At 52.7% G+C, this 23,333-nt stretch overlaps 1 protein-coding gene across 7 annotated transcripts in view; it reads right to left on the bottom strand.

Annotated features, from left to right (window-relative positions):
* The window catches only part of PAK6 (p21 (RAC1) activated kinase 6), a 37,363-nt gene that overhangs the window by 7,542 nt on the left and 6,488 nt on the right, over nt 1-23,333 (bottom strand). For 4 of the 7 annotated variants that reach the window (XM_038580033.1, XM_038580034.1, XM_038580038.1 and 1 more), the window contains 3 exons: nt 16,681-16,795; nt 4,848-5,056; nt 3,342-3,995 (listed from right to left, as the gene is read on the bottom strand). In XM_038580033.1, the coding sequence (XP_038435961.1) occupies nt 3,342-3,995; nt 4,848-5,051 (858 nt within the window). In that variant the 5' untranslated portion in view covers nt 5,052-5,056; nt 16,681-16,795. Of the gene's footprint in view, nt 1-3,341; nt 3,996-4,847; nt 5,057-16,616; nt 16,796-17,319; nt 17,362-17,450; nt 17,490-23,333 lie in introns of those variants that run through there. The other 3 variants (XM_038580037.1, XM_038580036.1, XM_038580035.1) reach the window with 3 other exon arrangements.

The following is a 23,333-nucleotide window of genomic DNA, read 5'->3' as shown; positions in this document are numbered from 1 at the left end:
CCCAGGGCAGTGGGCCTGGGCTTGGTCTTCTCCTTAGCAGGTTCAGGTCCTGAGCGTCCCGTTGGCCTTGCCACCTGTCTCCACAAGAAGGGAGCTTTCACTTACTGTCGCCACGAGAAAGGACCAGAGGAAACATATTAAGCCATACCAAGACAGAGAAAGGGGAACAAGAGATGGAATTGTTATGGGCTCTGGAGTTCCTTGTGTGATTGAGATGTCTTCTTGGGTGGGAAGCCACCAGAAGAGCCGTGCGTGGAGGTACAATGATGCCCCATTTTCCCTTCCTGGGCCATGGTGACAGGGCCAGGCTCTCCAGCTGTGGGCTTGGGCAGCTGTCATCTAAGTGCCTCAGAGGCAAAGGCCATGTCATAGTATTTTTAAAAAATCATAAAGCCATTTACTGAGGGTGTACCACTTTGACGAGGGCCTTAAATACATGATCTCATTTAATTCTCCTAACCTTTGGGTTGTTTTTATTCCCCGGGTGCTATTATTATCTGTATTTGTAGATAAGGAAACAGACTCAGAGAGGTTAAATAACTTGCCCAGAGTCATTAAGTGGTAAGGAGCAAGGCTGACTTCAGCTCTGGTCAGCCTGACCCCGCACCCCTGTGCTGTGGTCCTCCTGGAGCCCCTCGGCATGTAACAGAGTACAGGGTACACAGTAGGTGTTTAACCAAGGTTTGCTGATTGTTGGGGTCCTCTGATTTAGCCTTTCTGCCTCTAAGTGGAACCACTTCTGAACCCTCCAAATTCCTGTCTTAACTCTTTGGCCTCCCTACCCTCAGTCAGGGTCCGAGGTCTTTTGCTATTCAGCCAAAGTGAGTAACTAACTGCAGGTCTAAGCTTCCTGGGGCTGAGTACAAAAGCCCTAGAGCCGCACACCCTCCTAGTGCCTCTTGTGACAATTGGTGGCTTGACCTCCTGGGGTACCCATGCTCGGACAGCTGCTGTAGTTGCTGCTGAGCCAGCCCCTGGGATGTGCTGAGGTGCAGGCAGCTGGCTGCTGGTTTGGTCTGGTGGTTCCTGGAGCTGTGGGAGTGGAGTAGGAAGCTGGGTGCAGTGGTTCTCAACTGGGGCTGATTTTAAACCCCCAAGGGACATTTGGCAATGTCTGGGGAGCGGGGGTGGATTTTTGGTTGTCCCAGCTACTACTAGCATCTAGTGGGAAGAGGCCAGAGATGCTAAACATAGCCTACAAGGCACAGGACAGGCCCCACAACCAAGGATTATCTGATCCAAATGTCAATAGTGCAGGAGTTGAGAAGCCCTGGACCACAGCAGCTCACAGGAACTGTCAGCCCTGCCTTAGAGAGGCCTGGCTTGAAGGTATTAATCTAGAAATATATGCCCAAGATGCCGAGAAGGATATGACTCCCTTGGATTTGGAACTGTGGTATCTCCACGCCCCAGACGACTAGCACCTGCTTCCACTGGACACCCAGCTACGGTGGCCTACAGTAGATACTGGGTAAATTACGCAGGATGGACCAACTGACAGAGGTTGCCTGGACAGCCTGTTCCCTGCCATGGGATGCTGGCAGGAGCTCAGGACCACTCAGGTCAGTGCCTAGTCCTATGTTGACACCTCCTTTTTCCAAATCCCCAAGGCTCTGCCACAGGATTCCCAAGAGGCCAGAGAGAGATCAAGTTCTAGTTCTTACCTCCTGGGCAGTATGCACTGTCCTGTTTCCACCTTTCTTTCCAAGGAAGTGTCTCTCCAGGAGCATGGCCTTCCAGAGACCTCTCAGCTCACAGACACAGCTGGCCACATCTCATTTGTTCAGTCCCCAACGCCCCACTCCACAGGGGAGCCCAGCCCATGTCCTTCATCCCAGTGAGTGCACAAACCCCAGAACCTTCTCTGGATGCCTTGGTCTGGCAGTGACTTAGAAAGGTCCAGGGTCCAGGCCACTCCCCAAACTCTCCACCCAATTTGAGGCTGGACCACACTCATGCACAGCTGATGGGGAGGAGCCAGGCTTGCTCTGAAAGACCTCCAGGGAGGGGAGCTCTGTCACACGTGTTACTGTCACCTGATGTTTCTTAGGTCTGATTTCCTACCCTCGCGCTGTAGCATAAGCTCATTTCTGCCTGCCCCTCAAGAAGGAGCTAGAGATGCCATGATCAGAAAGTTTTGGGGAGCAAGAGGCGGGAACCCTGAGGGCCCTTTCACTGCTTCCTTCCCTGACTCATTCTCAACACCTGGGGGTTGTCCTACCCTCTCTGAGTCTACCTTCTCATCTGCCAAATGAGAAAGGAATGGTGCTGTCACAGGGCATGTAAGAAAAAAAAACATTCTCTGCCTGCCAAGAAATGTCACCATTAGAGCTCCCTTCACTGTTTCCTGTTTCACAAGAAAAATCTGTGCACTCGAGGCTGCCACACATGCCAAAAGTTGGCTTTCCTGCTACTCCCAGGCCCACGCATACTCAATTGTCTAGCTTTTCACATGGCACATGAACTCCAGAATAAATCATTGCAGAAATGTTAAACAAAGCAACCACTAAAGAAAAGGGGAGGTGGGGGGGTAGGCGCCTGGGTGGCTCTGTCGGTTGAGTCCCTGACTCTTGATTTCAGCTCAGGTCACTGTCTCGGGGCCATGAAATCAAGCCCCACATTGGACTCTGAGCTCATCGAGGAGTCTGCTAAAGTTTCTTTGTCCCTTTCCCTCCTCTCCTTCCCACGCTTGCACTCTTTCTCAAATAAATAAATCTTAAAAAAAAAAAAAAAAAAGGCCAGGGGGTGGGGGGTTGGGGAGAAGGAGTAGGTAGGTAGGAAGGGAAAAATCCTCTTCTCTGGAGAAGGGGTTAGCATGAATGTTTCTGACGCCTTAGGGGTAAGCAGTCCAGGGAGCCACTGCTCAAACTCAGGAGAGCACTGGGGCAAGAGAGGGGTGGGGGCAGAAAGAAGCTCTGAGGAGAGGGAGGCCGAGCCCCCGCCCAGTACTGGAGCATCTATCTCTGCTGGGGCCTGGGTGGAGGTTGCTGGGCACCAGGACCAGGAGAAGGTCTGTGCTTACTGTTAAAAGTTGTCTGCTCCCCAGTGTGGTCCACCTAGACATACTCCAGAGGGCAGGAGTGTAAACAGGGGTGTACTGAAAGCCCTCGAGGCCCCACAGAAAACGGATGGATGGCCTGCAACCTCTGACTGCCCCGTGCTATGCCTCTGGAAGACCAGCGCTCATCTGGTTCAGGGTAGAATCCTCAGCTGCAGCTGAGCTGGTTTCCTGATCATTCTGTTCCCTTGCGCTCTCCCTAGCCCCGGCCCTGTAAGTGGGGAAGGCCAGGCTCCCCGCCCTGCTGAGAAGGGCCCCAGAGGGTGGCCCCAGCCCAACCTACCTTGCTCTGGGAGGGAGGGCCTGGCTTGCTGCTGCTTGCAGGGGCCGTGGCAGGAGTAGACAGGAACATGCTTCGGAACAGCCTGCGCTTAAGGGTACTCTCCTGGGTCTTAGGGCTGGGGCTGCCCTCCCCACCCGGCCTGCCTGTTGCTGAGCCCACCAGGCAGGACTGCGGCCGGGCCTCCTCGGAACCATGCCTAGGAGCCTTGGTCCCACGCCTACTGGTGGCTGTGGGGGGTGAGGTGCCAGGTGGGGAGCTCTGTAGGCAGGCACCCAGCTGCAGGCAGCGCTGTGTGGCACCCTGGAACTCTGTGGGGCCTAGCGAATGTGCCTTGGTGGCCAGCCCATTGGGTAGGACCCTTGGGCTCTGTGGCTCTGGCCACGGCATCTGCCTGCGGCCTGCTGGTGTGCCCCCGTTGCAGCTGAGGTAGAGGCCATGGGGGTCAGTGTGCTCAGACTGGGGGCTCTGTAGGTACATGTCCGGGTCCGTGGCCCAGTGCTCATCCCCCAGCAGCCCCAGGGACTGTGCCCGCCGCCGGCTGGTGGGGCTGCGGCCACGCAGGGTGTTGGAGCTGATGACCGACAGCTTCTGGATGTCGTTGAGCAGCCCTGAGATGTAGCCATCCGTAGGCACCGAGCTGCCCCGCACCACTGTCTGTAGGGGAGAAAGAAGAGCTTGAGCGAGCAGCCTGCTCATGGCAGGGAGGGGAGGCCCTGGACCAGGTCAGAAAGCCTCTAGGGTGCCCTAGGGGAGGAACACCTGAGGACCTCGCTTGCTGTGTCATCCAGCTGTTCCTTAATTTTGCCCACAGCAGGTCAGGCCGGTGTGGGGGTGGGGTGGGCGTGCAGAGATACAAGGAGAAAGCCTGTTGTTATGGGGTTTGCAGTCTGGCAGGGCAGACGAGAGGTAAGCACGTCAAATGGTATGGGCAGCTGAACTTGAGGTTGCTGAGGGGGCACAGGGAGGTGGCCAGACCTCGCCTGGGGCCTGCTGTCATTCTCTAGCTCTGTCTGTGCTTAAGGGAGACGTACGGAGCTCCCGAGGAGGCAGCAAGTAGTCCAAGGCTCTCCTCCACATATCCTGGCTTCGTGGCCTTCAAACCCCAGCAGGCCTCTCACTCCAACCCCTCTTGGCCCACACAGCTAGCTCTAGTCTGGGAGCCCCAGCCCCATAGAGGCTGCGAGTCCAAATATTGCATAGGACGCCCTGATTAGCAAAGGATTATTTGTTGTTGCCTGAAATTCAAAGTTTACTGGGCATCCTGTAACTTTATTTGCTGAATCTGGCAAACCTACCAGCCTCCGGAGAGGGGCTCCCCAGGCTCCTCCACCCTGGAAATGGCATCACCACCCTGGGTGAGGCTCATTAGCGGGGAATGAAAACAGCCAGTTAATTGATAGCTGGTAATTGGGCGGTTCCTCCAGGTGCCTCTGTGGTTTTGCCAGGCTTGGTGTTCTGTGGGTGGGAGAGGCTCGGCCCAAGCCCTGCCGCCGCTGCCCGCCTCACCTTCATGGGTTGGAGCTGCACCCTCGTAATGCGAGAAGGGTCCACCACAGGCTTGGGGCGCCGCAGTGTGTCCAGGATGTTCTGCCATTGTGGGGGGAGGCCCACGAACTTGCCTTCTTTGGGGTCGAAGGAGGTATGGACGCGGTGCTGGAAGTTCTGCGGGGCTGAGATCTCCGGGCGTTTCTTCTTTTTCTTTCGGAACATGGTGCCTGTGTGGGGAGGGTCAGGCCGAGCTCCAGGGAGGGGCTTTGTGGGAGCATAGGTGGCTGCAGTGGGTGCTGCCCACCCCCCATCTCTGCGCAGGGCTCCCTCCCTCCAGCCCAGGGCTTCCCCTCACCTCTCATCCCTACTTCCTCAGGGAAGCAAAGTGGTCCCAGAAACAACAAAAAGGCCAGAAATAAGCCAACACAGACTATAAACAAGGAAAAGAGATGTCTGTCTTGTCTATGCCAAGTCTCCTGCCCAGCAGGCAGACCTGGGGGTGTGTTTTTATAGGATCCAAAGCCCATTACAAATACCATTCCACTGTCAGATAACTTAAAAAGGGGAAAGAGGGAAGCAAGCAGGCAAATTCGTTTTATGAAGCAAGTGTGACCTTGACAAAAATAAAGATAAAAATAGTAGAAGAAAAAGAAAATTTGAACCCGTCTCACTATGAACAAAAATGAAGATCCTAAACAAAACTAGTAAATGGAATCCAACAGCATGTCAAAGTTTTTGTTTAACTCAGGTTTGTCTCAGGATGGTTCAACAATAGAAAACCTGTTTCTGTGATAAACAACATTCATAAAAAGCCAACATGTTACTAGTCTGCAGTCTGGGACCGCGTATCACAGGACCAAGAACCCCCGAAAGGGCCCACTTGGTCACCAAGTGCTTTGCCCCAATTCTAGAAAGGTCCTGAGTCAAGGACACATCTGGTGTGGATGGGGACAGCTGTGTAGGGGTAAGTCTCCCCAAGGAAGAAAGCGCCTCCCCACTTTGGGCTCTTTTCCCTTGAATGTCAGAACTCTGTGCAAAACATCACCTGCAGCCAAACCTCTATCCCTGCCCTTGCTAATCTGGACTTTGCCTAAGGCCCTGTGAGCAATGTCAACAGCTACCAGTGACATGGGCATGCAGATTTGAGATGGGGGGGCGGGGCTGGAAACCCTGGTGGCGGGACTCCAGCTTGCCTTCGGGGAGTCCTGGGCCAGGACCACATACATGTTGATGGAAGACCGGTTGGGAGTGCTCACTTGAATGCTTTTGTAACGGAAGCAGCTCAAAACAGCTCCATGGTTTTTTTGGATTTTGTTTTTAATTTTTTTTCTTTATCATGGTAAATACACCCAATGGGCTCTAATGTCACCAGGAAAGGTCACTTCTAGGTTTCAAGAAACAGGTATGTTTCTTGAACTGAATGCTTGGATCCTCCATCTATCCAAAGTTTTGGTGGTGTGGTGCTGTTTTCTTTTTGTTGTTTATTTATTTGAGAGAGAGAGAGAAAGAATGTGAGCAAGGAGGGGCAGAGGGAAAAGGAGAGAGAAAATCTGAAGCAGGCTTCACGTTCAACACAAAGCCTGACACGGGGCTTGATCTCAGGATTCTGAGATCATGGCCTGAGCTGAAATCAAGAGTCAGAAGTTGAACTAGCTGAGCCACCCAGGCACCCCTGCTTTCTTGTTTTGTTTTGTTTTTGTTTGTAGTAAATACAAGTTCTTGTACATAAACTACCAGAACAAAACCCCAATGATCTGGAGTACAGGCAGAGCCATGGCATTCTCTTTTGGTTCCTGCTCTGGAAACAGCATTTTCCTGGTCACCTTAGCAGGTTCTGGAGGAGGTCACAGACATGGGCAGTAGCTGGTGGAAAGATAGAAGATAGGGCTCCTGGAACAGCCACAGCTTTTCTTTTCTTTTCTTTTTTTTTAGCCACAGCTTTTCCACAAGGAATTCAGCACGTGTGAAATCAATCTGAATCCACATCACACTTCTTGGAATGTCAGCCGCTTATGGGGCCTTGATGTTGGGAGTCTACCAAATGCTTCCTGTTTGCAAATCCACATGTGCAGGACCCCCAAGGACCAAGGCCTTTGGAATGAAATATACTTGCTGAGTTGCAGGTGAATTATAGGGAGTCTCCCGCTAGTCTGGGGAGGCTCTGAGCAAGCTAATATGTGATTTGTGCCTCGGGGCTCTTCATTTATAACACAGGGTTAATAAAGGGTGCCTTACAGGCTTTGGGAGGCTTAAGTGAGCAGACCCCCCAGTGCAAGGGCAGCGGGGGGGGGGGGGGGCGCTGATTCTCTTGCCACATTGCTTCTCTTTGCACCTGTTTCCAAGCTCAGGAGCCTGCAGACATCGGGATGTGCGGAGATGCAAATCCAGGAGAGAGGCCCCATACCTTTCCTCTCAGATTCGCTGGTCGAGGGGCCACACCTAATTTGGGGGACCTGGGCACTTTACCACCTCTCCATTATGTAGATGCTTTGCAATTTGGTAAAACATCTTCCTCCCTCTCAGTGTTTGCCTCTCAAGAGTCTTCATTCTGTAGTCCTGTCTTTATGGCCTCACAGATAGACTCTGTCCCTAAGATTAGCTTCACTGATCATTCCACCCTCCCTACCTCACTCTCTTGAGTGAACTCATACTTTTTTGCAGGTGCAGGGACATCCCCTAGAGCTGCAGAAGAGTGAGCTAATACTTTTACCCCCGAACATCCCTCTCCCCAGCTCCCTCCGCCCTACCTGAGTGCCCAGCTTTTTCTGCAGGAATTGTGAGAACAGCATCTTTAGCAAATGGTAAAATGGCTCTGGGATCCCCCTCCTGGGTCCCTTCCTGATAACAAGTTTTTTCCCAGAGGCAGCAGGAAAAGCCTGAGGAAAAAGGACACCACAGAGTCCTAGGGCCCAGGGTTGTGGCAGTGAGGGTCCGGAGCTACTGGAAGCAATGAACTGAGCTCAGGTTTTGGAGGAGTGAGGAGTATGGTCAGAATCAGAGCCAGTCACTCAGCTAATGGGAAATCCACCCCCCTAAAGAGAGGCTGCTGAGACTCATCCAAAATGTGGTGAGTCCCACACTGCCTGGGACAACATGATTGTGTCCACAGAAAATTGAGAAAGATCTGCATACAAATTGTTGGAATTAGATAAGTGAATTTAGAAGGTCCTTGGTTCAAGGTCAATATAAAGAAAAAAAATCAGTTGTATTTCTTCAGACCAACAACAAACAGATAGAAAAAAAAATGTTTTAGGGGCACCTGGGTGGTTCAATAGTTGAGCGCCTGCCTTAGGCTCAGGGTGTGATTCCAGGATCCTGGGATCGAGTGCCACATCGGGCTCCTTGCGGGGAACCTGCTTCTCCCTCTGCCTGTGTCTCTGCATCTCTCTCATGAATAAATAAATCAAATCTTTAAAAAAGTTTTGTTTTGTTTTTTAAAGATTCTGTGGTACAATGGGAAATAGATATTTGGTCTTAGTTTCCTGTTCCTGGCATAGACTCCTAACACCCTTGAAATCCCAAATGCAAAGAATGTTCAAACTTTCGGCCCTGCCCCACCTCTGGGGAAGGAGTGGGGCTGGAGATTGAGTTAATCATCAACGGTCAATGATTTAATCAATCATGCCTACTCAATGAAGCCTCCATAAAAACCCCTAAACCACAGGATTCAGGGTTGGTGCACACATCAAGGCTGACAGGGCATAGAAGGAGCTCTGTGCCTCCTACCCCATACCTTTCCCTATGCATCTCTTCCACATGGCTGTGCCTGGGTTGTACCTTTTATAACAGATGAGTTCCATGAGCCGTTCTAGCAAATTATAGAACCTGAAGAGGGGCTCATGGAAACCCTCAACTTATAGCCAGTTGGTCAGAAGTATGGGGGGCCCAAGACTCACAACTGGCATCCACAGTGGAGGATGGCTTGTGGGACAGAGCCTGTGGGGTCCATGCTGCCTCCAGGTAGTGTTAGAATTGAATTGAATTGTTGAATATCCAGTTGGTATCTGAAAGTTGGAGAAATGGCCTCAGGAAGGAAAAAAACCCTTCTCATTTGCTGTCAGAAGTGTTACCAGGGAAACAGCCTTTCAGACACCATTTACCATTTTACATTAAAAATGTCAAATACCTAGGAATAAATCTAATCAAAGATATGCAAGGTCCCTACATTGAGAAATATAAAACATTATTAAAAAAATTAAAGAATGCTCACAGATTGGAAGACTCAGTGATATAAAGATACCAACTATTTCCAAATCAACCTACAGGTTTGTTTCATTCTCAATCAAAATCCCAGCATAGGGACACCTGGGTGGCTTAGCAGTTGAGCATCTGCCTTCAGCTCAGGGTGTGATCCCAGAGTTCTGGATTGAGTCCCATATTGGGCTCCCTGTGGGGAGCCTGCTTTTCCCTCTGCCTGTGTCTCCACCTTATCTCTGTGTCTCTCATGAATAAACAATTTTTTTTTAAAAGTCTCAGCATATTTCTTTTGGTAGAAACTGACAAACTGATTCCAAAATGCAGAGAGAAACATAAAGAATCGGGAATGTAAAGATAATCTTGAAGAACAAGGTTGAATGATTACACTACTAGATACCAAGATTTATTTTAACAGTATAATAACTTATATAGTGTGGAACTGGCACAAGGATTGACAAATAGCCCAGTGGAACAGAAGAGAGAATCCAGAAATAGATCCAGTCATATAAGGTCACTTAATTTATGACAAAGGTGACACTGCAATATGGTAGGGAACAGATGATCTTTTCAGAAAATGTAGCTGAAACAATTAGATATCCATATGGAGAAAAAAAGAATCCTGAAAAATGAATTCATGCCATACCCCAAATTAATCAGATCTAAATGTGAAAGGTAAAATCTTAAGCTGGAGGCAGTGATGGGGGGATGGAAGAGGGGGAAACCCACAGTCTGGCTGCCGCCTGCTGCAGGTCCAATGGGAGTGACTACGTAGGGGCCCAAGTTTGGTGGGCTCTCCTGGAACCCATGACGTGCTGGGGCAAAACGTCCACACATGTGGGTCCCAGGGATAAATTAAACTAGCAAGATGTTCCCTTTGTCCAAAGTAGAATTTTTTTAAAAAGATTTTATGTATTTATTTAACAGAGAAAGAGCACAAACAGGGGGTGCAGCAGAGGAAGAGGGAGAAACAGGCTCCCCACCCAGCAGGGAACCCAACAATGTGGGGCTCCATCCCAGGACCCCGGGATCACAACCCAAACTGAAGGCAGACATTCAACTGAGCCACCCAGGCGCCCCAAAGCAGAATTCTTGATGGCAAAGGTTAGGAATAGGGAATTCCTATTCTTTCTAGGATCTTTTTTTCTTTCTGTCTCTCTCTTTATTTTCTATTTCTTTCCATCTTTCTTTTTAGGATTTTATTAATTTACTTTAAAGACAAAAAGAGAGAGAGGGTGCACGTGAGCAGGGGGAGGAGCAGAGGGAGAGAGACAAGCAGACTCCATCTTGAATGTGGAGCCCGGAGGAGGGCTCCAACCCAGGACCCTGAGATCATGACCTGAGCTGAAACCAAGAGCTGGACGCTTAACCAGCTGGGCCACCCAGCTGACGCTCTAGAATTTCTTTCTAATGAAAACCAAACATTTTAGAATAAAGAGTGATCATGAGGACTGAATTTCTAAGAGACACACTCACCCACTCAGGCGTCCAATGTTGCCAAATCATTGGGTGTGAAACCCCTGAGACACAGACATTCTGCATCTCTCTGGCAATGGGGCCTGTGTCCTTGGAGCATGTCACCTGCCCAGATTAGAGGCCTTGTCTTGCTGTTTCTAGGTCTCCATTTTCCAGCCCAGTTTTCTACCTTCTGACCCAAGCCCAAGGGCCTAGGGGCTGAGGGAAGGTAGTTGCTACATCAGCCATGAGGCCGTAGTAGTAAATCAGCCCATGCTAGCCCCTAAAGTTGCCATCCTAGTATCTACACCTCTTTGCATCCACACTTGATCCACTTCGTAGGGGAGCCTTCCTTAAAGAAGATACCCTGAGGAGGGAGGAGCGAGGAGGAAGGAGGAAGAGGATTTTCCCTCCAAGAGCCAGTCTCTGCCTTTCTGTCTGCCTAGACTGATGGAAATCACATGGACCTGACACTCTGAAGTAGAGATGGGCAGAAGCAGAGCACCAGCATAGGCAGCCCTCCCCTCTGCTGCCCCAGCCTCTCCTGTCAGACACCTCATCCCGGTGCAGGGGAGGGGGATGCTGAGGGTTCTTTCTTAGGCCGAGATCCATCTTTGTGATTGAGGAATGCTTTGAACTTCCCTCTTCTGAATGGCTGCAGACATCACCTGCTGGCCATGGGCTGGCCCAACTAGACCAGAGGAGGATGCCTGGCACCAGGAGGGAAGAGCCCTGTCTAAACCAGTTTGAAAAGGAAGCTCCCCAGGCACAGCTCCCACTGAGACTGCTTCCTCCAAGCCAGAGCCTGGCAGATGGGGAGCCCGTCAGTTCCTGGCAGAGGCTTTCTGGAGGAAATACTGCCACACCCAGTAAACCTGAGGGTGGAGCTGGTGGGAGAGTTCAGGGAGCCACAGGTCTGGCGTCACTGGTGGGTAGGCTGTCATGTCAGAGGAGTAGGAGCCAGAAAGGGAATGTGCTAGGCTCTTTCCAAGGATCAATGAGTTTAATTTTCTCACCAACCCTGGGAGGTAGGAATTACTATTATTACCCATGATTCTAGAGGAGGCTCAGAGAGCTTAAATAACTTGCCCAAGGGAACAGAATCAGGAAACGACTGAGTTGGGGGTCTGAACCTACATTTGGTTCCAGAGCCCCTGCTCTGTCCACCATGCTCATTCTGAGGGAGTTGGGCTGGTTGTTCATCTCTTTCCTGAGGGTCTCTATAAACAGGCATGAGGCTGAGCAGCCTGAGTAGACTCATGGGAGTGTGGAGAAGGGGTGGGCCAGGGCCAGCTCCCTCAAGATTGCTCGTTTTTTTCCTGTGCTCATCTGTGAGTCAGAGGCCAGAGGAGATTGGGGTTGTGCTGACTTGTAGGCTGACCCTTGTTTTGTTTGGAATTGGGTTTTGTTTTTGCCCTGCAAGAGGTGGGTAAGATGTTCCAACGAGCTCGTGTTGATGGCCGTGACATCAGGACCTGGCATATGTGAGAAAAGCTGCAGGAGCAGCAGGAGTGTATTTTGTCTGGCACAGACCCACAGCCCCTTGGTGGAGTCTCAGCCTAAAGCTGGGCAACCTGCAGGCTTGGCTCAGGGAGTGCTGGGCAGAGCTGTGTGGCTGATGCTCCTGTTCCATGACTACAAGCACGTTGGGTGGTGGGCTCCCCGTGGCAAGGCTGGTCTAGAGTCCACAATGGGAAGAAGCAGAACAGCCACAGTGAGAGTGGGTTACCCTCTCAAACTGCTTCTCTGGGGGAGGAGACATCTATCTGCCAGGGGCTGGAGCGCCAGGGCCACCAAGCTGTTTCATCAGCAGTGGTGGTATCCGACAGAGTCACCCACCTTACCTTCCACACCCAGCTCCGAGTGGGTTCTGGCTATTTCCACACATCAAATCCCTGTCCAAGGAAGGACTTGTAGCCCACTGAAGGGATCCGCAAGAGTGGGCTGCAGGCTAGGAAGGTGGCTTCTGGAAAGTGAGTCCAGAGGAGTTAGCAGTTTACTCTGAAGGGAGCAGGATTTGGTTGGTTGTGTCAGTCCTGAGATATGGGTAAGTTTTTAGGAACGAGGCTGGTGGGATTCCCTTCCATATCTGGGTGACTGGGAAATGAGGCACCACGGGCCCGACTCCAAGTGCTAGTCAGCCAGAATGGAGAGACACATGGGCTTCCTCTGAGGGAGGCTCAGCGCCGGCTTATCACAACTGAGCACCGGCTTGCTGTGGCCCAGACTGTGGGGTTCCTAGTTCCTGCTGGTGACTTCAGCCCACTCTCCTTTCTAGGCTGCAGCATTTCCAGTGGTAACAAGGAAATGGACTCATTTTCCTCTGCCAGCTTCTCTGGGTACATGAGGAGAGAAACAGTACCTGCTCTAGTTCAAAGGGGCTATTTGAGGCATTTTTAGTAAATACTCACTCGTGCAATCACCACTCAGGGTGCTTAGCGTAGGCACTAGGGCTCTGGCCTGATCAAGTCCCATAAAGGATCTCCTCACCACAAGCCTATAAGGCAGGGCTATTAATGTACCCATTATGCAGATGAGGAAACCTGTGCTCACAAATATCGAATCATTTGCCCAAGGAAAGCAGCAAAGAAGGGGAAGACCTGTGTCTATCTGAGCTGATGTGAATGCTGCGACAGGCATCTGTCTCCCTCCACCACCACACCCTGTCTCATTCTCAGGCCTGTTCATGATGCCTTGGGAAAGGAACTATTCTAGAATCATGATGCTGGGGTAGAGGCAAGCCCCTCAGTTCTTCTATTATTCTTTTTGTAAATAGGCTCCACACCCAGCATGGAGCCCAATGTGGGGCTTGAACTTATGACCCTGAGATCAAGACCTGAGCTGAGATCAAGAGTTAGATGCTTAAGTGACTGAGCCCCCCAGGCCCCCTGAGACCCAGAGTTCTATGGCACCTAGAAAGGTACCTCCACTTCTGACCACATCCAGGCACAGAGTGGCCTAAAAAGGACCATGTTATCTCCAGGGCTGGGACCTTCCACCCAGAGATCTGTAGCTAGGTTGTCTGACCTCTTTGTAACCCACTTTGGGAACTGTCATCCTACACATCCTTCTGTGAAGAATGACGGGCCTCACTGGTCCCCTGGTTGAGAATATCATAGACAGAAGCCAGCCTTTCACTGGGGTATTCTGATTTGGCCAGGAATATTTTTCTCAAATTTTACTTTCTGGAGTTTGTTTAAATATAGAATTATGCTAGTCACTCATTGATTCAATACATTCATTTATTGTATATTAACTCTGCTCCGAGTTTGAGGGACTGTGGTAATGAAAACAAAATCCCTGGTCTCAGGCAGTTGGGCTTGCTTTTCCAAATGGATGGTTGCTAGACACCACCCTGATCTGTGCCACCTGCCAGAAGAGATGGTGATGCATGTGCTATGGGACTTGCTCAGGGGGTCTGGCCATCCCTCTGTCCCTGGCCAACTTTCAGTAACTCAGTGGTATTTCTGCCAGGGACGTGTCTGTGGCCTGCTCCTGTGGTCTGCAAGAATATGTTCGGTGATGGGGAGCTCCTCCCCCATCCTGTGGCCCCTGCCCTGTCCTTCTGTCCCCTTGTACCTCATCCTTTGTGTGGAGCAGATCTCTATCCTCCCTCAGCTGCTAGCAGGGGGCTGGGCCTGCCATCTACCCCTCTTCACATGACAGGAGTCAGGAGAGGTGGCATCCCAGCACCATTTCCTGGTTCCTGAAGTCTCACCAGGAGGAGGGGCCTGAAGAGAGTTTCATTACCTTGTCTCCCCAACTGTCACCTGCAGGGTGGATGGGTCCTAGACCCAGGCTGTGCCCCTCACTGCCACTGCTCAAAGGCTCAGTGAGATCTGCCCAGAGCCACCGTGCTGAGGCATGGAGTGTCCCCAGGATGCTGAGCAGTACCTTGAGGTTTTGCTGTCCCACTGGACAGGCCCAGAGAGAAGCTGAGTATGCAGGGCGGAGGGCATTATGCACATAAGCCAAAATACCTGGGTCCCCTGCCCTTGTCACTATTCCCACACTACAGGTCCCAGTGAATCCCCAGGGTAGAGATAATGGGGCTGTTGTTGAAAAGAATATGATAATAAAGCTCATTCAATCTCTTGTGTCAACACTCCAGTTGAATGAGAGGCCAAAGAGCCAGGCTGGCCAGCCAGGAAGGTCAATATTGACTCAGGCCTGCCTACTAATGCAGTGCTGTGGTCCAGCAGCGGCTCAAGCCAGAGCAGCCCTCTGACCTCAGTTCACTGTACTTAGAATCCACAGCATTGGGCTTTCCTGGGCACGGGGTTATCGCCAAGGGAAAAGTAAAGAATGGCCTTCCCGAAAGGGCTGTGACCCGGGCACCTCTTCACTATCCCAGATTTTCAGCAGCCTTTACATGCAGAGGCCTGAGTCCTCATCACAGAGTCCTTAGAGAATGGCTGGACAGAACCTCTAAAGTCCCTTGTCACAGGATTAAGTCCCCCAATAACACAAAAAGATTATGTTTTATAGCTCTTAACTTTCTGTATCTCTGTTTATGCTAGTTATTATGCTAGTCACTCTTCACTTTAGGCTCACAATATTGTGAGATGGGTCAAAGCTGCTTCACTGGATGTATCTTAAAGATGCAGGTGGCTGGGGAGAGGGAAGGGGAGACCAGAAAGGGAACATACACACAGACAGGTATAAAGTGCAGAGCACGTGTCAGACGGTGTGCTAGGTATTTCTTACTATTGCATTTTATGGTCACAATTCTACAAGCTAGATATTATGAGCTCTGTTTTACAGGTGAAGAAACCGAGGCTCAGAGAGAAACACCGTCTGAGATGGTAATCCAGTGTCTCTGCCTCCAAGCTTCTCTAACATGCCTGGTGCCCAGAGAAGGACTTGCCCCAGATCACAAAGCCACTGAGGGCAGAGCTAGGACTGGAAGCCACAAGCCATAGACTCTGTCCTAGGCAGCCCTGTGGCAACAGTGTGTCCAAGGTCTCCCATGGACATGTGAGCACATGTGACATGTACAGAACAGGCTGCTGTCTCTGCCTCCAAAGCTGGATCCTCTTTCAGAAATGGCCCCTTCCCCGGGCCACCTCACTCCCTGCCCTGCACGGACCCTCTGCCTTTACTTTATTCTCATGGCTTGCTCTAACAACCACTGCCTCCCCCCTACCCGCCACCACAATCTCCTGCCACAGAGCCAGATGATCCTCAAAGTTCTCCAAGAGAACTCAGGGCTCAGGTAGTTTAACCTCTCCAAAGCAATAACTAGAGGTTGGGGAGGTGGCTAACGGCCAGGGATGTTCGACATTTATTATTTATCACTGTGACTTCTCACAATTATACTATGAGGAAGGCCCAGTCACCCCGTTTTATAGGTGAGGACATTTAAGTTTGAAGAGAAGTAAAATAACTTGCTTGTGGCAAAAAAGGCAAAGTCAGAATTTGAACCCAATTCTTTCTGATTCCAAATGTGTTCTCAGCTACTGTCCTACGTATGGCCTGAGGAGAACTGGGCAGTATTATAGTATGTGCTACACCAGTTCCCAAAGACCCGAACACAGACGTAGACTGGACCCTCCTCTTTTCCCCGACCTAGGAAAATACATCAGGGGAGCCCAGAAACAGACCAGAATAGGACAAGACACAGAAAACACAGCCCACACCCCAGGGAGCTCTTCATGTCTTAGCCCTTGGTGTTCCTAGCAGCATCTATACATCCCAGGCAGGATGCCACTCATCGGGGGTGGGAAAAGCTGGATCCATTTTAGCAGGTTGGGGATCTGGGGAATGAGCGAGCAGGCTGGGATGTGCCAAACAGCATCAGTGCCTGGGGCTGCCTCCTGACCTGTTCAGCACAGACACGACCAGTTCACTGCCCTTCCTGTCTGGGAGCCTCTCTCCCAAGCAAGAATTCAGGGCACCAGCCTCAGTGACACTACCTTGCCCCAGACGGGCATCACAGCTGATGACAGCAGAGGCCGGGCCGGGGCAGGCAGGGCGTCGGAAGAGCTGCCGCCTGCTGTGGGCTGGGCTGGTGGGAATTACAAGGTACAGCCAGCGAGGCCTGCGAGACGGCACCTGTAAGGGCCCCTGCCTGACAGTACCCAGAACGTCCCGGAGGGCCACCTGCCTGCCCGCTGCCCCCTCCAGCCTGCCCCTCACCGAGGTCTCAGGTCTCGAGGAGGCTCCTGGACACCTTCCCGGGGGCTGAGGCTTCCTCACTCACCTCCCGGCCGCCTTCCTCGCCTCCTCTTCCTCCTGCCTCCTCACCGTTCAGTGGGCAGAGCTCTCAGGCACCGAGGAGAGGGGAGACGGGGGACCTTCCCCGCCAGTCCTGAGGCCTGGGTGGAAACAGATCAGAAATTCATTGTGACAAATGGAGTGTGTGTCTCGGTGGATTCTGCGGCTGGCCCGAGTCCAGACTCGGAGCGCCCCCAGGCCCGCCTCCCGCCAGGGCCGCCGGCTCCGGTCCCGGGGAGGAGGGGCGGCGGGCGCCCCCCGGGACGCGAAGCCCCCCCCCGCCCCGCGCCGCGCCCCGCCCCTGCAGCCCCGCGCCCCCGCCCCGCACCCCGCCCCGCGCCCCTGCAGCCCCGCGGCCCGGCCGGAAGCGCCGGCGCGCACGCGGAGGTCGGGGGGGGGCGCCCAGCCGCCGGGCTCGGCTCCGGCCCCGCGCTCACGGCCGCTCCGCCCCGCGCCGTCCCCGCCGCCGCGCCCGGTGCACGGGGCGCCCCGCAGCGCGGACTTCGGGGAAGGGGACCCGGGGGAAGGGCCCGCGCCGGCCGACCCCGGGCCCCGCGTCCCGGCCCCGCGTCCCGGCCCCGGCCCGGGGGAGGGGTGGCCGGCCTCCCGCTGCCCGGGCACCCACCTGCGCGGCGGGCAGTCCCCGGAGAGCCCCGAGAGGCCGCGGGAGCCGGGCCCGCCCTCCGCGGGAGGGACCCCGGCGCCGGGCTCGCCGAGCAGGGCCGCGCTCACCAGCCTGCGCTGCGCCGGCCTCACCTGGCCGCGAGTTTGACTTCAGGGTGTGGCCTCAGGTAGGTCGCGGCGAACACGGAGCCCGGGGGCAGGGGCCGCGGCCGAGCCTCTGAGCCCGCGGGGCGCACCGCCCGCCCGCCCGCCCGCCCGCCCTTCTCCTCCAGTCGCTCGGCTCTGGCCCCGGCCGGCCCGGGTGCCGGTCCGCCCGCTGCGACCTGCCGGTGGCCCACGGCCCCTGGACCCCTGGACGGCCGCACAGGCCGGACCTGGACTGCCCTCGGCGCCTTGCTGTGTGATTGACTCATTAATTTTCATCGCGGATGCGCAACTAGAGGCCGCAGAGCCGACTCCTCCCAGATACTAGAGGTGCAGCGGGTCTGCGCGCACCCACCTACACACCTTTGGGAGCCTCACCTGGAGTCCCCAAACCGGGCATCTTGGCCTATCTGTCCCATCTGGACAAGGCCCTAAGACTGGGGGTGGTGGTTCCGTAAGCAGGCAGGAAAGCCGGGATTTAAAGACATTCCAACTCTCTTGTCAGACCCTGCTCAGTTCTGAGAACTTCTGCCTCTGGATTATGGCCCACCCCGCCCCTCAAGGGGACCTTTCAGAGAAAGAAAGCTTCCAGGAGCCCTGCACTCCCAGAGAGTGGCTCTGATTATAGAGCTGGGATCCCTATGTGTCCCCAGCACTGCCCTGGCCTGGGATGGCCATTCAGAGTGGCCGACTCCTGGTTGCCCTTTGCCCTGCTGCTTCTCAATCATCAAGTATGTATGTTGTGGGGAGAAGCAGGACCACCTGGCTGTCTCTTCCCTAAATAAGGAAGTGAACAGGGGATCCATGGGTGGCTCAGCAGTTTAGTGCTTGCCTTCAGCCCACAGCGTGATCCTGGAGTGCCAGGATCGAGTCCCACATTGGGCTCCCTGCATGGAGCCTGCTTCTCCCTCCAGGCATGTGTCTCTCTCTCTCATGAATAAACAAATAAAATTTAAAAAAAATAAGGAAGTGAGGAGACCCTTGCTGTCCTAGACTCAGGCCCCAGAGACGGCTATATCTGACCCTGGCTTGGAAATTCAGTATATCTAGACCTCAAATAGCTGCCCTCAAGCAGTGGCTGGATGACTACCAATGTCACAGTGGGGACTGAGGACAGTGCTGCAGTTTTTGTCATTGTTGGGTGCCTCAAACTTTAGTTATTTAGTTTATTATTGCCATGTATCATTTTTGTTCACTGATTCTTTAGATCTATCAATGCAATTTATAGATAAAGCATTTTGCATATGGGCTCTATTGCTTTTGCATGATTTACTATAGGCTCCTGCCAAACCAAGCTAAGGTGGCTAATGGGAATTCACCAGCCCTGAACACCTGCACCCTTTCTGGCCACACTGCAGCCCACCCCCCCAACCCACCACCCTCCCAGGAAAGTACGGTGGTGGGTGTCAGAGCATCAGGGGAGATACCGTCATAGGTGAGCCCTGGGTTAGTGGCATGGAAGCTGAGCAGCTAACTTCAGGTCGCCCTGCTGCTCACTCCACGCACTTATATTTAGTCTCTGCTCCTGCTCTTGTCCCCTGTCTCCCCTCCCCCTCTTTGCATCTTTCCCAAGAGGATTCTCTCTGTTTCCTCTGACAGGGCCACACTGAGGCCTGACCTCCTGTGGCCCCCCAGGAAGCTGCCTACTGAGCCTAGGCTGAGGGGGTCATGTGGTTGGGCGGGGGCAGCTGGTGCGTATGGCTTTCCCCACAGAGTAGCTACCTAGGGTTGTAGGAGCACTGGCTAAATGCTGGCTACTGGAAGCAGGTTGTGCTGGATGGGAGGCTTCAGGAAACTGGTTGTTGAGGATTTTAAATGAACCATGAACAAAATTAGAATGAACTGCATTACGTTGTTGAACCTGAATCAACACCCTAAATTATTTTTTACTGACTCACAGATGCACACAGGAGTTATTTTCTTTTAATATAAGTAACTTTTAGGGCAGCCCGGGTGGCTCGGCTCAGTCCGGGGCCTGATCCCTGCAGACCCAGGATCGAGTCCCCACATCAGGCTCCCTGCACGGAGCCTGCTTCTCTCTCTGCCTCTCTCTCTCTCTCTCTGTCTCTCATGAATAAATAAATAAAATATTAAAAAAAAACAAGGAATACTTAAAAAAATAAGTAACTTGTAAAAAAAAAAAATACAAATAACTTATATACCAAAACCAGAACTCCAAGCCGTATTTTTGAACTGTTGAACTACAATAAAGTGTGATCATTATAATATTATCAGAATTGAACTAGTATTTAATTTGGTTTGAATCCAGGCTTGGGTGTCCTGGAAAGGCTACTAGTCAGGTCCCATGCATCCTCACCCTGTAGGAGTGAGTCTAGGAGACTGTGGGAGCAGAGATGGGGTTTGGGTCCATAAGAGAGGCAGAGATTCCCAAATATAGCTGATCTGGGAGCTAATGAATCCCCCATCACTAAGAGCTGTTAAGAACTCAGATACGCTAGAGAAAAGGTTCCCGTCCCGGATACTAGATAACACTAAGGGACCTCTCGGGCCATCCCAAATGCAAGTTTCTGCACTTCAGTTGCATCTACAGATGAATCTGCTGCACTGGCTTGGATGACCGTCTGCAAATTGGGATGACTGGGATGTGCAGAATGGGACCTGAATGATTAATTCCGGTATGTGAATCCCCTCCCTGTCCCCACCGCCCTGCGCCCCATCCTCTGATCCATGCCCGACTCAGCCTTGCCCAGGCAGTGGCAGGAAACAGTCTGGGGGCCAGAGCCATGTGCCTCCCTCTGGCCCTGTTCCCAGGTGGCATTGCCGAGCCCAGGGAAAGGGACTAAGCACACCCTTATTTGAAAAGCCCTGGTGGCTGGTATAGGCCTTCTTCTTGTCCATGCGCTCCCATTCTACAAATTGGACAGAAGCTGTATACAGGGACACCGAGAACTGACATTTCACCATGGACAATGCTGCTGGAGCCCTTCCAGCTCTGGGGCATTGGCCAAGCAGTACTGTCTGAGAGGGCAACAGGTCAGGCACAGGGAGCAGGGCGAGTGTTTCCCAGCCAGCTGTCTCTTAGCCTTTGGCTGTTGGAGCCTGTTGTAACATCTGAGCGCCAACAGCCAGGGCTGAGAGCCCAGGTTAGGGCCAAAGAGGAAAGATATGGATCTACTTGTGGTTTTGAAACAAAAACACATTATCTTTTCCCGTACCTTTCTGCTCTGTGACTTGAGAATCTTCCTAGGGAACAAGAACTGCTGACAGGCTCACTTACTCCTTCCAGGGCTCCTTCGTCTGGGTAAGTCTGCTCTCCACTAGTATTAGAAATAATTGTGCTGGCCAGTTAGGGCATATTTACACATATCTCACTTAAGTCCCCATAGCAGCCCCGGCACAGAGTACTATATTGTCATATTCTCACTTTACAGACAAGGAAACAGGCTTACAGTGGTCAAGGAGCTAGCTTAAGGTTTTATAGTTATTGAGTGGCGGAGCCAGAGTTTCAACCCAAGTGTATCTGCCCCCACCTTGTTCTCTTATCTATGCTGCTCAGAGGTCCCTGGTTCCAAGAACTGTCTGATACAAGATGACCGTGTGGGGTCAAGTCCCAGTGAACAGTTGGTGGGGGAACACTGGCCTCCTTGTGCCAACTCTGACCACCACCAAAGAAGGGTGGGTCATGTGACACAAAGTATATATAGGGAATATCCCTTCCACATTTCTTTTTTTTATTTTTTTTAAAGATTTATTTATCTATTCATGAGAGTCAGAGAGAGAGAGAGAGGCAGAGACACAGGCAGAGGGAGAAGCAGGCTTCCTGCAGGAGCCTGATGTAGGACTGATCTCAGGACCCCAGGATCACGACCTGAGCAGAAAGCAGACTCTAAACCACTGAGCCACCCAGGTGCCCTCCCTCTTCCATTTCTGAGGAGGGCATGAAGACCCCCACATGGCCCTGGGTGCATGGGGGCAGGGGAGCCTCAGTTTCTTCCACCCTGTCACTGAGTCCCCTGCTGGGAGCCAGGTGCTAGATTTTCCCAGTCATAAGCCAGCACCCTGCCTAAAGTCCCTGCATCTGTCCTTCACAGACCTAGCCTAGGCCTGGTGCTATGGGGCCTACATGCAGCCCTGCTGAGGCAGTGGGTGCTGACACACCTACTACTACTTGGCTGGAGGAGCTCCTGGAGCCTGGGCTCCAGGAGGGGCAGCTGCACACTCACCCTGCAGCACTAGGAGAGAGGCATACCTGGGAAAAGACCCCTTCCTCTCCCTCTCTTCCAGGGTGCCCAATATCTGTCCCTTCCTGCTCAAGGGGCAGCCTGGGCCAGTGCCCCTCACCTGATGGGACTGCCCGTATATTTCTGCTGTTGGGGCTGAGAGGCAGGTGCGAACCTCTGAGGGTTTGGGAGTATGAATGGAGGGAACCAATGATGCCCAGCCCTTGGGGGCCCTTAGGCAGGAGAGACATAGGCAGTCTTGTTACAGAGACCATGGGTTCTTGTAGGGTTGGAGCCCTCTGCCTCTCTAGGCTTCCAGGGTGTCTCAGTGTCAATCTTGATGTGTATGACAGGGGAAACTGTGTCCCTTTCTCTTGGGAAGGTGATGGGATGATGGGCTAGAGCACTGGGGTACCGGAGTCCTGAGGACCTGCAGCCCCAGACAGGGTGAGAGGCTCTTGACCCTTGGCCCTCATTGGGAGGGTCCAAGGCAGAAGCTCCTCTCCCCATGTCATGCAGGCACACAGCTGCTACAGGGAGCACCAGAACTCAGTGTGAGTGCCACAGGGGCGAATCCCAGGGTTCTTCCAGGAGAACTTGCTACTGTGTCAACCCAATAGGTCTATCCACTACAGATCCCATAGAGAACCCTAGCCCCAGGTGGCAGCAGTGTCTGGGCCCAGTTAGGTGTTTGGGAAAAGCCTATCGGATTCACCGGGCCAGCTGCTGGACAGATGTGTCCTTGTGCCATCCTGAACCTTAGCAGAGGTGAACCACATCCAGAAGCCTCCAGGCTCTCTCTACCTGTACTGGTTTTTTTTTTTCTCAAGTTCTGCATCTGTACTAGGTTTCCTATGCCGACGGGAATACACGGGCCTGTCCTCTCCAAATGCAAACTGACACTGGAGGCTGAGCTTGCCTGACAGTCCTCAAGGGGCCTGGTGATGTGAACAAGCACTCAGATGCAGAGGCCACCGTCCACCCAGTTCAAGGGGGCCGAAGCAGGGACAGAGAAGGCTGCAGCCCTCTTCCCAGTTTCATGGGGGTGCTGAACTACCTTGGGGAGGGCTGGACACAGAAAGAGCTACCTATGTTCCAAGGACACTCATTTTAGAGATATGATGAATTCATTTAATATCTTCTCACTAGGATCACTTTGCAGCCCTTGCTCTTAATGGGCTCCAAAGTTCCATCCAAATGTCTGTTGCTGGCAGTTCAGTTCTCTGGCTGGCATTTTTGCTAGCGGAATGAATAGCTGGAAGCTGCTTGAATGGAAACCCTTCATTGTCCCTTTTTATCTCTTCTGAGCCTCTAGCAGTTTTGTCCCTTTTTGTCTAAGGTAGGCTCAGGGCTGTGACTGGCACCTGTGCCCTGGATCCCAGGGCCTGGCTTCAGGAAGGACAGGTGAGTGGGGGGAGCAGAGGGCCTGTGCCCGATCAGGTGAGAGGACAGACCGGAGGAGTCTGAGGAAACATGATGTTGGTTGCCTTAGCCCCGTCCACAACCCTCTGGGGGGACAACATCTTAGCTCTAAATGCACAAAGTTCACACACTCTGGGCAGTGTGGCCTCTTGGGAACATTGACTATAATGCTCCCAGAACTCCCTTCACCTGCCATGAGTCAGTGTTAGACGGCATGGCCTGTCCAACGGCCACTTGGCTGGGCTGGCCTATGTGTAGAGGGGCCTGG

Source organism: Canis lupus, chromosome 30 (assembly GCF_011100685.1).
Source record: "Canis lupus familiaris isolate Mischka breed German Shepherd chromosome 30, alternate assembly UU_Cfam_GSD_1.0, whole genome shotgun sequence".
Taxonomy (NCBI): domain Eukaryota; kingdom Metazoa; phylum Chordata; class Mammalia; order Carnivora; family Canidae; genus Canis; species Canis lupus.
Note: the sequence above shows the minus strand (reverse complement) of the source record. Positions and strands in the feature narration are given on the sequence as shown.